This window comes from Syzygium oleosum, unplaced genomic scaffold, assembly GCF_021117445.2.
Source record: "Syzygium oleosum isolate NSW1041296 unplaced genomic scaffold, Sole_v2.1 Sole_v2.07, whole genome shotgun sequence".
NCBI classification, from domain to species: domain Eukaryota; kingdom Viridiplantae; phylum Streptophyta; class Magnoliopsida; order Myrtales; family Myrtaceae; genus Syzygium; species Syzygium oleosum.
Genome location: NW_026607491.1, coordinates 3,715,192 through 3,728,817, shown reverse-complemented (window position 1 = coordinate 3,728,817; position 13,626 = coordinate 3,715,192). Strand labels below are relative to the sequence as shown.

The following is a 13,626-nucleotide window of genomic DNA, read 5'->3' as shown; positions in this document are numbered from 1 at the left end:
ATGATAATTTCAAAGGCTTCACCTGTCGCTTTGTGAGCGGAGCCTTACAAATGCACGTTGTCTAGTTAGAAATGTTTGGATATTCCATGCACGTGGGACACGCAACGAGCCTCGATGGAACCGAGCCCAACCATCGGAAATTCCGAGATAGGCCTCGAGGGACCTGGGCTCAAGTGCAAATGTCCTAGCCTCAGTCATCGAGGTCCCAAGCCAGGCATTAGGGTCTCGAGGCTAGCCTCGAGGCACCCAAGCCCCGCCTACGGGATTTCGAGCCTGACCTCGAGGGACCTTGTCCTGAGCATGGGGATCCAAGGCTTGGCCTTAAGGTACTCGGGCCCAGTTGCTAGGGGTCCAAAGCCTGTATTCAGAGGGACCGAGGCTCAGGCTGCTAGGCACTTGGGCCGACCCACCAGGGCCCTTGGCACTTGTGCCAAGGACTCACACACAGTTGTCAGGGTCCTTGGTCCGGCCTCGGGGGAACCAGGCCCCACCATTGGAGAGCGCCAAGGTGCAATTGTCTTTTTGAAATCGTGTTCTTATATATAAAACGAGAAAGCTATTTTCCTAAATTTAAATATAAATTTTCCGTTGACTCAATTGTCTAAGTAATACAAATATTGAAAAACAAGAAAAATAATTTACAATAGCTAATTTTCCTTAAACAAATGGGCATTTACTATCTTCAAAAGAAAGTTACTAACTGTTAGTTTAGCTTACATTAGAAGGAGTTTAGGGAAATTGCCATTGTTTTGGATAATAACTAAATCTACCGCCTATGATAACTTGAGAAAACCCTCAGATTATTATTGAGTGCTAAAATCCTCGAGTTGCAAAGTTTCTGGCCGAATTACTCTTCACAAAACAAGAAGGTACTAATTGGAGGGGCAGTCGAAATTGTCCACGTTAGCGCCAGCCGTGTCTCCTAGGACGGTCGCTGGCCATGTCAACAATATCTGGTCAAAATTGACTGGATTGACTAAATTGACAAAACGTGAAAAATGTTTAGGACTCAATTGGCACAATTAAAAAGTTTATGACGGAATTGACAAAAGTGCAATATGTATAGGACTTTTTGGACAAGTTTCCCAAATTTATAGGGTCCCTAGGGCCCAAAAAAGTTGAACGATATCATTTTGATAGGTTATTATTAATCACAAAAGCAATTCCAAAAAAAAATCGACTTTTGTCAGCAAACGACGTGATTCTGACCTGGTTCTTGGTGTTCTCGTATTTTTAAATATGAAATTACACGTTGATCTATTTTCATGGACAAGTAGACAGTATACTATTTTAACATACTCTCCAGGGACAAATTATACGTTTAAATCTTTCTGCGTCTCTAATTGGTCTTATAATCAATTCCAAACACTTCGATTGGTATATCAACCAAGGGATTAGAGGGAGCATTACATCATTTATGTATGGAGAAGTGCTTTCATCTACCAACTTAATTTCTTGGGATAATGACACAAATAATTCTTAAACTTTAATCGACTATAGCATGTGATCCTTGGGTTTTAAATTTGTTCAATATAATCTCTGAACTTTAACCTAATATGAAAGTTGTCTCTAAACTTTTAATTTGTTCAATATGATCCTTAGACTTTTGATATGTGTTCAAGTTAGTCCTTGGACTAAATAAAAATGTTCATTATCATCCTTTCATAAATTTTAGTTCAGGGACAACATTGAATATCTTTCATATAGTCCGGAGATCAAATTGAACATGTATCACAAGTTCATGGATCATATTACATATTAGATCGATATTTATGGATCATTTGTGTCATTTTCCTTAATTTCTTAAATAAGCAAAAGTTGTCATGTTTTTGGTATGGACTTCCTCAAACGGTCGCTTCAAGGATCAACTACAGTGATCTATGATTTCATTTTCCCCACAAATAAAAAACAAAAAGAAAAAAAGACTAAGAATATGTCGTGTGGGTGGAAGCCCTAGTCCCTAGCAACTGTTTATTCAATAATTGCAACACAGATGTAAGGGATTTCACTTTCCTTAAAACGACTTTGCACGGCCGACAAAAATAACGTCGTTGTCTTTCATCTGTAGAAAAGAGACGAACTGTAATTTTCTAATTTGCTAAGGCGGCCCGAAGAGCGTTGGGAGTTCCTATCCACGTTATTCACGTTTGGTATGACCAATACTTCTGTGGTCTTGGTCTACTAATTTTTTTTTTTTGCCTTGAATCTGTGAATCTCCATGACTACGTGTAAACCATAGAGTAACATGTATGGTTCCCAAAGTTAATCTAAGTGGAATGCATAGGTTTGAACATATTATTTGTTTTGTTCAAACCAAGCGTTTAATTACTCAACCAGTCTAATGAAATCCAGTAAATATAAGTTACTTTTTTCATATGAGCACCATTTATCTCGTGAACCATGTCCATCACCTTTAATTAAGATATTACTAAACGAATTTTGCTATAATTTTTTTTTGAAAACTCTCAAAGGGTGATATGAATAGTAAGGCAATTAGTTTGCATGGGCAAATTTAGTGATCAAACCACGACATGTTCTGCTCAAGATACTTTCGAAGGCTACAACTGTTGCTTTGTGAGTGGATCCTTACAAATGCACAGTGTCGAGTTAGAAAAGTTTGGATATACCGTGCATGTGGACCCATATTAAGCCTCGGTGGAACCGAGCCTAATCGCGGGAGTCTCGAGATAGGCCTCAAGGGACTTGGGCTCGGGTGCCAATGTCCTAGGCTCGGCCGTTAAGGTCCTGAGCCAAGCACCGGGGTCTTGGGCCCAGCCTCAAGGCACCTAAGCCCCGCCTCAAGGATTTCGCGTCCGACCTCGAGGTACCGTGGCCCCAACACGGGGGTCCAAGGCCTGGCCTTAAGGGACCAGGCCCAGTTGTTAGGGCCTAAGGCCTGGCCTCGGGGGAACCTAGGCTCAGGTCGTGGGGCACCCAAGCTAGCCACCAAGGCCCTTGGTACAAGTGGCGAGGACTCACACACGGCTGTTAGGATCCTTGGTTCGACCTTGGGGGAACCAGCCCCAAGCACCGGAGCCCCGAAGCTTGGATTCCAAGCACCGAGGGTCAATTTTCTTTTCGAAGTTGTGTTCTAATATATCAAAGAGGAAATTATTTTTTTGAATTTAAATATAAAGTTTTTGCTGACTCATTTTTCTAAATGATTCAAATATTAAAAAACAAGAAAATGATTTCTGGCAGTTGATTTTCTACTAAACAAATAGGCATTTACTATCTTCAAAGGAAAGTTTACAAAGTGTCAGTTTAGCTAACATTGGGAGGCGTTTAGGGAAATTGCCATTGTTTTGGATAATAAGTTTAGGTTCTACCACCCCTAATAACTTGAGAAAATTTTACTATACCATTGGATTATTATTGAGTGCTTAAATCATCGAGTTGCAAACTTTCCGGCCAAATTACTCTTCCCAAAAAAAGAAGGTACTAATTGGAGCTGCAGTCGAAATTATTGGAGAACTACAATTGTTGATAAACATTTGCTCACTAGAAATACAATTAGTTGTTGCCATTGGAGAAAAAAATTGATAATGTTGGAGAACTATTAAGATTATGGGTAAATGACACAAATGGTCTTTGAACTTTGGCCAAATGTGCAATGTAGTCCATGAACTTTAAATTTATTAAATGTGATTCCTGAACTTTTTGTGCCCATTCAATTTAGTTTTTGAACTGTATGAAAAATGTTCAATGTTTTTAAATTGAACTTTCTCCTATGAGTGATTTATAATTTGCCAGATTTGGGCACTCTTTTATCATAGCCAAAAACAAAAAATTGCTTCACCGAAAGGCTGAGTTGGTCGTTGGAACGACTGAATTGGACTAGCTGAGTTCACCTTCCAATTCTCAAATTTCTATACTCGTATCAACATATTTGCACAGTTGATTTTAGTGATGAATTTAAATGGTCAACATGTTAGTCAACATTTCCCTATTATCATCACTTTCCCTTAAAAGCAACCAACAATGTCATGGGATCCTCCGGTAAGATCACAAAGCAACGAGAAATTCCTCTCCAACCTCAAGCTAGCTCTCATTTATGGCTGACAGGTAAAAACCTACCTCTCTCTCTCTCTCTTTGGGAGCTCGTTCTCTCCACTCATTCTTTCTTCTATTGCTCGTCTACAGCAAGAACGGCATACCCACCGCAGAAGAAAATGAAGAGGAGCGAGTGGACGAGAGGAAGTACTTCCAGAAGGTGCTTGACGACGTCGTGAGCCTCAACTCCCTCTTCACCGTTGCCGTCTTCGTCGGCCTCTCCCTTGCCCAGCCGGGCCAAGTTCATAGCCTCGAGGACGACGACACTTGCCACCCGGACACCAAGATACGCAAGCGGCTTGTAGCCTTTGAGATTGCCTCCTTCAGCTGCTTTGTCTTCTCCGGCTTCCTTGCCAAGACCGTCAAGATCTTCCTCTACATCTACAAGAATCGGGATGGCTTGCCCGGCAGCGTCGTGAAGAACCCGCACCGCCAATGGAAGAGCCTTGTCGGGTTCTATTTGTCAATTTACGGGACCATGGTCGGGTGCCTGCTGCTGCTCCTGGCCATGGTCGACGTCATCCAGATCAAGCTCGGCCGGCTCTCGTGCGAGAGCGAGTTCGCTGTCAGCACTGTCTCCGTCATGGTCGGCACCATCGGCCTCAGCCTGCTGATCTACTTCACTACAGTGACCTACGGCCTGGTGTTCACTGCCAAGAACGCGCCGCCCCAAGGCAAGGCAGCGGAGACCGGCAAGGGCGTTCCTGCCGCGGTTGGGAAGGTGTGACGATGAGAGGCGAGAAGTTCATTAGTAGGGCAATCTAAAATATGATGGACTTATCATATAACATATATCCAGTAAGACGATATATCGTAGGTCCATGTATGGTATGTCTTAAGTGCAGGTGCTATCTTCTCGTGCATTCCATGATTATTGCGCGTCCCTCGAATGAGTTTCCATCTAATAGTCGACATTGATTTACAGAGATCATATATTAACTGAATGTAACAACTCTCAGAGTGCTAAATTGATTACTTCTTGAAATGTTCATTAAAAAAATGGAGTACACACATTGGCAAAAATTTTATGCAAACAGCCTGATTCACTTTGATTTGAGCATTGCGACGAAAATTATATACAACCGGAATTGATCGATATATTCCTCCAAACAAACAGGAAAGAAACGAAAGACAAAGCATAAACCATGGATCAACTAGGACCTCTAAGAGGTTTGCTTAATAATAAGAAAGATGAATCTTATGTAAGTACTGTGAAATAAGATTTGATTGTATACAAGGGGATTCCCTAAATATTCATTCTAAAAAATATAAAGTTCGAAACCATTCTTGATTCGATGATTATGACTCTTGGTTTTATCAAATCAATGATATATGAGATCGTTTGTGTAAGTTTTTCTCTACTAGCAGAGTTTTCACTAGTTACTGGTACTGTTAAAATCCATTTTAAAAGGCACAAAATTGCTTAAAACTCCGTCTTTCTTGCTTCTGATCATGTAAGAGGAGCTCGCCAAAAACAGAAAAAAGAAAGAAAACACATATGTTGCGGGCCCAATGCTTTGCAGCCACTGCTTTTTCTCCGTGAGCTGGCCACTTACGTCTCTTTCATTCTTTTACGGATCGGTAATACTTTAGCAATCAATAAAAAATAAATGAGATACTGACACAAAATAATCCTTAAATTTCTGCTTAATGTACAATATAGTTCATAAATTTTTTGCCCAACATGCAATAAAAAGACAATATTGAACATTTTCATTTCAAGGACCACGTTACACATTGGGCTAAAAGTTTATGTACCACATTGAACAAATTAAAAGTTCAAGGACCATATTGAATATCGGGCTAAAAGTTTAGGCACCCCATTGAACAAATTAAAAATTCAAGGATCACATTACACATTGGGCCAAAGTTCAGGAACCATTTGTGTCATTTTCCCAAAATAAATTTAAGTGTCTGACTAGTTATTAGTAGCTAGATTAACAAGAGCAAAATTAATTACACGAGTAGATTATCATATTTGACTTCTTAATAAGAAAGATCTAAATGTGTTATCAAACAAGCAAGAACCGTACGAAAGTGATTGGCTTTTTTTCAATGTTGAGTTTTCAAAAGAAACACTGCCAACACAAAAAAGTAAAAACCTTCAACAAATGGATTTCGAATGTTGGCATGTGACGGTCATTTGAGTCGTTACTTATTGTGAAAATATATACGTGTCATGACAGTGAAAATGTATTTTAAACTCCGTGGCAGTGAAACATGGTGTGATTGATAAATCACGATTGCCCACTTACTATGAATCTCGTTCTACTTGGCACCATGTGTTTATGTATCTCGCTATTGATTGATTGGTTACGCCTCATTTCATTGCCACGTGATGTTTTCGTCATGTAAAACGCCTTCTCTATGATCATCCCTGACATTGGGAAAAAAAAAAGATATATCTGGTTTACGCTATGAAGTAATGTTAAAAATATTAAACAGATTTTTCAAAATATTTCGACTTTAAGAATGCACATATTGTTAGGATCTCATATTCAAGCATCTCAAATGTAACAGCATTTATGAACTGATCTTAACACTTTCAACACTATTTATAGTGTAGTTCTTTAGCATCTAACAAATAGTACGACCCCCTCCTCTCTCCCCGCAACCTCATTCCAAAGAGAAGCAAAATGACCAAGATGTTTTCTTATGATTGAAAGAGGTAAAGTAAATAATGTGGCCCACCCTTCTTGACATTTGAAAAATTCTTTACTTATACAAATGTCCACTAGCAATATGTCACATCAATTAATTTATTGATTTCACATCGGAGAGGTCGGAGTCTTTAAAAGATCACACAAATGCAATTGCGAAAATGTTCACCGCTAAGAAATCCAGCTCGGGATGCATGACATATGATAAGAGAAATCCAAGATGTATACCAATCATCTGAAGAAATTAGGACTACAAAGTTTATAAAGTGAAGATTGCGGGGCGGGGCATGGCAGGGCATGAAAGTTTCCCCTTTTCCGACCAGCCTCGCCCCGGCGGGACGGCGCTATAGTCACTTGGATGGATAAAATTGTCATCCCTATGGTCCGCGCGATATTTTGTACACACTCCACACGTAACCCGCCAATGTAGATGAGGGTAGCAACAACTAACAAACTTCAGGTCCGAGGATATTGAACGGAAGATGCACATCAACTTCACTCGCTGTCCAAGCTTACTGTGTAAAAAATGGTGGCTTCGGTGCATCTGCGGCTCGCTATCTCTATCTTCATGAGATTCTGCAATCATGGACCGAGGTTAATATTTGGTAATTCTAGCTCATTATGGACTCCATCTAACGTCTAGCAGAGTCCACGAGCATTCATTAGGCAGACCCGTTTTGTAAAGATGTGATGGATAGACACTCAAATCACGTCGATATAATAAATCTTTGAGTCCGACAGATTCTCATGATTCGATCGGCTTGGTGTAATAGAACGAGTTCGAGCACACACGAATCGGTTCGTACAACCAAATGGTTGTGCGGCACGTTTACATTATTCGTGTGCGGTCAGAATTGCGCTGAGGTTCAATTTAAAGGAAGAAAAACGAGGAATTCTCTCCCATACTAAGCCTCGGCGCATGGTTGCATCCTCAAGTCTAACAGGCTTAACAAAACAAGATACAGAAGAGCAAAAAGAAAGGATATCTCTCCCATGGCGACTCCCAGAAACGGGCATCTCTCTTTCTATCTCGAACTTTTACTATGATTTTTCGATGCATCTCTTGTTTTTTCGCTGCATACGTGAATCGTTATTCTTTTGTTTCTGACCTTCTCCTCTTCATTCTCTAGGAATGGCGTGAAAGTGGAAGGGGACACGGTGGACGAGAGGAAGTACTTCCAGAAAGTGCTGGACGGCATCGTGGGGCTCAACTCGTGGTTCACGGTGGCCATGTTCGTGGGCCTCTCGCTGGCGAACCCTGGCCAGGTCCACAGCCTCGAGGAGGACCGCCCCAAGTGCGACCCTGACACGAAGCTCCGCAAGCAGCTCATCTTCTACGAGATTGCGTCCTTCAGCTTCTTCATCTTCTCGGGCTTCCTCGGGAAGACCGGGAAGATTGTCCTCTACATCTACGAGAGGAAGAAGTGCACCGACCCTCACAGGAAGGTGCCCAGCCTTGTGGCGTTCTATCTGGCGATCTACGGGACGATGATTGGGTGCCTGTTCTTGCTCCTGGCGATGGTCAATGTCGCTCAGATCAAGCTCGGGAAGCTCTCCTGCGGGAGCGATTACGCGGTCCGCACGGTGACCGTGCTGGTGGGAGCAGTCGGAGTGGCTCTGATGATATATTTCTTCACGGTGTCATATGGTATGCTGTTCACAGAGAGACCGATATGCAAAGCTAGTCCTCCTAGAGATGCTTAAAACCATGTTTGAACACTTTATAAGCTTTGTCAGACTTATATATCGTGATGAAGTGTTGTCGTGGAAGATGTAATCCTATTGCTGCGCAAAGTGGTCATTCTTAATTCATCTTGCGAAGAAGATGATAGTAGGCATCTCAAATTCATTGTCCTGAAATGTACTTGCCCCCGTCTTTTACTATACCGTCGTTGTCACCGTTGCCGACCCCGGCCACATCCACCACTGCCATCACCTACCACCCTCTTCACAAGAATCATGGGAGTCGCTATTTGGATCACCATCACCAACCTCGGTTATGAAGTCATGGACCTCCAATATCACCAAATAGAAGAAGTATTAAGAGAGAGAGAGAGAGAGAGAGAGAGAGAGAGAGAGAGAGAGAGAGAGAGAGAGAGAGAGAGAGATCACTAGGGGTAGAGAGCATCTATGCAGCTTGTGGTGTCGGCCAGAGACAAGGAGCCGAGGCTGGCGCGGTGGTGGCTACAGTTGGACACCGGCTCTAATGAGGCGGGTGACCACTCTAGCAGGTGGTTGGCTGCAAGCACCGTAACCATACACTTCCTACAAAGCATAATTGTGAGTACTAGCAGCTCACTCATGCTACGCACGAGTCCACATATGCTTGAAATAACACTCTGAAACTTATGACCAATGAAAATTGGGAGATTTCTTCGGCATTAAAGATCTGTGCAAAGAAGTTTCTGCAATTTCTACAGGATCAGATCCCATTAAGTAAAAAGCATCAATCAGTGAACCGAGTTCGTCATATGCAGGCTGTTTTGCAAAATCAGATATCTAGGCTAAATGGTCTAAATTCAAAAGGAAGACAAGAAACTTCAGACGAATTGATTTTTCTCCAGGAGACAAATAACTATTTTTACTCAAATAAAGTACAATTGGCAGCCTGAGAGGATTATTCTTAGTAGATGCGTTTATAAAAAATGTGTACGTACCTAGTGTGACGACAATCGCTAATTTGATCTTTCCTCTCAAATCTGAAGTCCTTTACAGCGCGAGCATGTAAGGAAAACCCACTGGAAGTCTACAACATGGCTCGTGTAATCTTAGCTTATGAAAATGCATTGTCAATATAATGAGAAAGAGGTTTCTAGTTTAATACAATTCTACTAAGAACATAAACAGGAGGTACATCTCAATATACAGTATACGCACTGTAATATATTCGGGAAGTGGCTACTCTCTGTACAAGTCAGTTTGATGGGTAGGGTACAGGTCGGTTTGATGCGTAGGGAAGAGCTTCAAAGTTTTCTTCGCTAGGTTCCGGATGTCTTCTCTACTGGATTCAATTGAAATTCTTTGTATTCGTTTCACCGCCCCACTGGACATGAAATCCCTCCAATTATCCTCTGAAAAAAGCAACGTGACTCCATTAAAAACGTATAAAAAGCAAGAATAGTATGATGCCTGCCAAACACTCATGCTAGTAAAGTAATGTCTGTCATATCATTTATTCAACCGAAATTGAATGTCCACGTGATAGATGAGTAGATTACTGTTTTGCGCCAAGTGGCACAGAGCGAGCTCGATATGGCGCTTGATTGAAGTAGAAGCGCAGTCGAAGTTTGCAAGAAACCACTCAAGGGCACCATCTTCCATGAGAAGTGAACGGCCTTTCCGATGTCCTACAGGAAGTCAACTCAGATTTTGAAAGAATAAAAGGCCATTGGTTTACTAAGTGTTATCAAGTGACATCCTGAAGAGAAGACTGACCAAAAAAAAACATCGTGAAGAGAAGAAATGACTAACCTTGAATAACTGCTCGGGATTCACATTTGGCAAAAATTAGCGATTCCTCTAGCAATCTGTGCTGTGACATCATTAGTCCCTGATCTAACCATTCGCAGAAGTGCTTCCAGGCCTCCATCTTCCTTCAACATCACATGCAATTTTTGTGTCACATGCAAACTTCAGGGCATCAGTCCATTAAATAAACATCATCACAGAGAAGGCAGAAGCAACATGTAGTTCCTATATCATATATAAAAATCATATATACGTGTGATTAAAAACCTGGTTCTCCTCAATTCATGTCCCTCAAACGAGGTTGTACAAATTAGACCAAATAACTGAATTTCTCACCACAGGAAGACAAACTAGAGAGGATGAAGAAGGCAACATAATTGAATTACAAAGACTATGTTGGAGCTTTCAGAAAACCAAATTGAAAACTCTTGTCTAGTTTCTGGCATATATGTTAAAAATTACTTGATCCAAAAAGTTTATTGTTTTATTTGAAAGAAAGGGGCAAGAAATAGCACCAGAGAGCGACTACGAAAAAAGAAATATGTTTTGGCACGACACTCTCTATCGATGTGGTGTAGTGGAGAGCACATGATAGACTAAAGCATTGGACTTGTGTCAAAGATAACTTCAGCTCACCATTTCCACATAAGTTAGCAATTGCACCAGCCACCATTCTTTGCGTCTGCGGATCATCTGTTGTAGATGCTACATTTGCAAGTAACCGAGTACCTCCTTTGCTCATTATCAAGCCTTGGTTCAACTCTAACATGGACAAGCACATTAGTTGGAGTTAGTGAGATAATGAGTTGAATAATGAAATGCCATTGGAACACTACTCCAGTGGGATGAACAGTTTGCACCAAAGCTTTCAAATCTGGAAAGGTTGAACAAACCGGTTCGATGGCTTCAGTTAAAACTACTAACACTATCTGATTCCAAATTCAACTTTATCTCAGAAGTGATAAAAAAAATTCAAAAAAAATCAGAAAGAAATTAGAAAAAATACATAGTACAATGTAAAGATTATTCCCCAATTTTCTCGACTAAGATGGTCATGATTATCATTGTTACTCTCAAAATGCAAAATACACAGGTCAAAGCATGATGTGCCAGAAAGTCTACACGATGGCTTTCAAGCTTCTAAAAGGTATTTTCCTATTTTTGACTAGTAAGTGGCTATACCCAGTGAGAACGTGAGAAGTGAGAACCCCGATACAGCATAGAATGGAATGTACATGGGACTTCGATGTCATAAGTCAAAGACATTTCTGACTGTTACCCTTTGAATACTGCTTCGGGAAGCAAAGTACAAACTTTTAGCTCTACCGAAATTCAAAGTGAATGTTAATATCAGCTATGCTTAGTTCTTTGCTCTTAAAATCTTCATCGTGTATAAGCTAGTTCTACTTCACTGAGTAAGGTGTTCTGAATTTTTTTAACTAGTTATCTCACAGAAAATCACTAGCAAGTGCAGGAAAATGATAAAGCACCATTTCAATCAAAGAAACTGCATAAGACTTGATACTTGTTAAAAAAAAAAACTCAATTAGCAACATGTTAAGTAGAAGCCACAATGTTAAAATAAAAATATGTGAAGAACTTAAAATACCGTTCATTGCCAAATTGGCAATGGCACCAGAGGCCACTCTAAGCACAGTTGCATTTCGTGATGACTGCAACAACACAAGCAGTGCATCCAAGCCTCCTTCTTCCACAATTTTTTCTTGATGAATGTCTGGAAGTACAAATAACATCGAGGTCAGAGCATCAAATCAGGTACATCACCTAGCATGCTAGATGGTCTGGCAGATTATATAGTAAAAATTTGTGTACTCCCAATTTGGAAAACGATAGCGATGGATGCAATTCTTGGGAATTTCTAAGAATATAGGTTAGACTCCTTTCCATCATAACTGTTAAAGGGTATAATGGTCTTTGGGATTTTGATGTGTATATATACCGTACTTTCTGATCAATAAAAGAGATTAATTATTCTGCTAACATGGTATCAGAGCCTAAACCCTAAAATTACCGTCGTCCACCACCAACCACCGTAGAACCCAAGGCCGGCGACCTCATCCACCGTAGAACCCAAGACCGGCGACCTCATACAAGGCCGGTGACCTCATCCCGGCGTCCCGCCAGAGCTCCGACGAGCCAGATCTGAGGTCGTCCAGGGCCGCCGACGCTCCGACGAGCCAGATCTGAGGTTGTCCGAGCCCGGCGACCCCATTTCCGGCGCCGATTTAAGTCCTCCAGGCGTCGATCGAAGGTTTCCAGGCCAGGCGACCCACTTCGACGTCTTCTGACGTCACTAGATGAGGAGCGGCCCCCTTCTGATGGCTCCTGATTGAAGTGGAATCTCGAAAAAAAAAAAATTTTACTTGGTTGCTGATATGCTTGAGGGAAGGGAGATTATTGCTGTGTATGTTGGTTTGGATGATTGGATGTGATGTTGGTTTGGCTAATTGGCTGATTACGTGTGGTGCTATACATGTAGATTGAGAGAGGGGGGGCTAAGTACTGTTGCATATAACTACTGATGTGCCGAACTGATGTGTTGATTGGTTCGGATTTGGTAGATCATTTTGAAGTGTATGGTTTGATTCGACTGGTGTTGGTTTTCTGATTTACGTGAGGTTGAACGTTTTTTTAATTTGGTTGGTGATCAGTGGTGTGATAGGTTGTGGAGCTTTGTTCCTGGTTTAGTGTGAGTGTTTGATTATGGCAGATAAGAACAAAGGAGTATTGACTAAAGTCGTATCTACATCTTCTAATTGTTTGACTGAGGAAAAATTAGCTGGGGTCACCAACTTTCAGCATTGGAAGAGAATTGTGGTGATAGTATTGACCGGAAGAGAGCAAAATCACCATTTGACAGGTGCACGAACTGCCGCGATACTAAATGGGATACCATGGATGCCGAAATTCTTGGACAAATGTGGAATTCTATGGAATCTCATGTGGCTGCCTTAGTTACACATGCCACTACTGTTAAGGATTTGTGGGATTACTTGAATGTCCTTTATTCTGGGGAAAATAATCTCTCAAGGATCTATGAAGTCTCCCAAGATTTCTTTAGAGCTGACAGAAAGAATTGGTCTCTTACTCAATTTTTTGCTGATTTTAAACAAATGTATGAGGAGTTTAATCATCTTTTGCCAATTACCTCTGATGTTAAGACGATGCAGGAGCAACGAGAACAATTGGCTGTTATGGGATTTTTGGGAGCACTTGGACTAGAGTTCGATGCAGTTCGTTCACAAATTCTTGGAGGAAATACTGTGCATTCACTAACGGAGACCTTTTCTCGGGTCTTAAGGGTTTCACGTGAGTCATTTAAGGATATATCCCCCACAGGTGATAGTTCTGCCTTGGCAGTCCAAGGAAATCGAGGTGGTGGTCAAGGTCGTGGTGGTGGTTGTAGTGGCCGTGGGTTCAATAG

The 13,626-nt window shown here is 41.3% G+C and overlaps 2 protein-coding genes and 1 pseudogene across 2 annotated transcripts; 2 read left to right on the top strand and 1 right to left on the bottom strand.

Annotated features, from left to right (window-relative positions):
* Nucleotides 1-3,917: 3,917 nt before the first annotated feature.
* Nucleotides 3,918-4,916, top strand: LOC115664875 (uncharacterized). Its single transcript, XM_030586759.2, has 2 exons — nt 3,918-4,065; nt 4,144-4,916. The coding sequence occupies exons 1-2, from the start codon at nt 4,055-4,057 to the stop codon at nt 4,778-4,780; spliced, it is 648 nt and encodes a 215-aa protein (XP_030442619.2). The 5' UTR covers nt 3,918-4,054; the 3' UTR covers nt 4,781-4,916.
* A 2,579-nt stretch (nt 4,917-7,495) lies between these two features.
* Nucleotides 7,496-8,573, top strand: LOC115664874 (uncharacterized). The gene is made up of 2 exons (XM_030586758.2): nt 7,496-7,726; nt 7,844-8,573. Exons 1-2 carry the CDS (start codon nt 7,707-7,709, stop codon nt 8,415-8,417), a joined length of 594 nt encoding a protein of 197 aa, XP_030442618.2. The 5' UTR covers nt 7,496-7,706; the 3' UTR covers nt 8,418-8,573.
* An 803-nt stretch (nt 8,574-9,376) lies between these two features.
* LOC115666798 (kinesin-like protein KIN-UC) overlaps nt 9,377-13,626 on the bottom strand; it is a 29,115-nt pseudogene continuing 24,865 nt past the window's right edge.

Coding starts and splice junctions, on each gene's coding strand:
- LOC115664874 (XM_030586758.2), top strand. CDS start 7,707: ATGGCGACTCCCAGAAACGG. Junction 7,727..7,843: donor ATGGCGACTCCCAGAAACGG/GCATCTCTCTTT, acceptor TTCATTCTCTAG/GAATGGCGTGAAAGTGGAAG.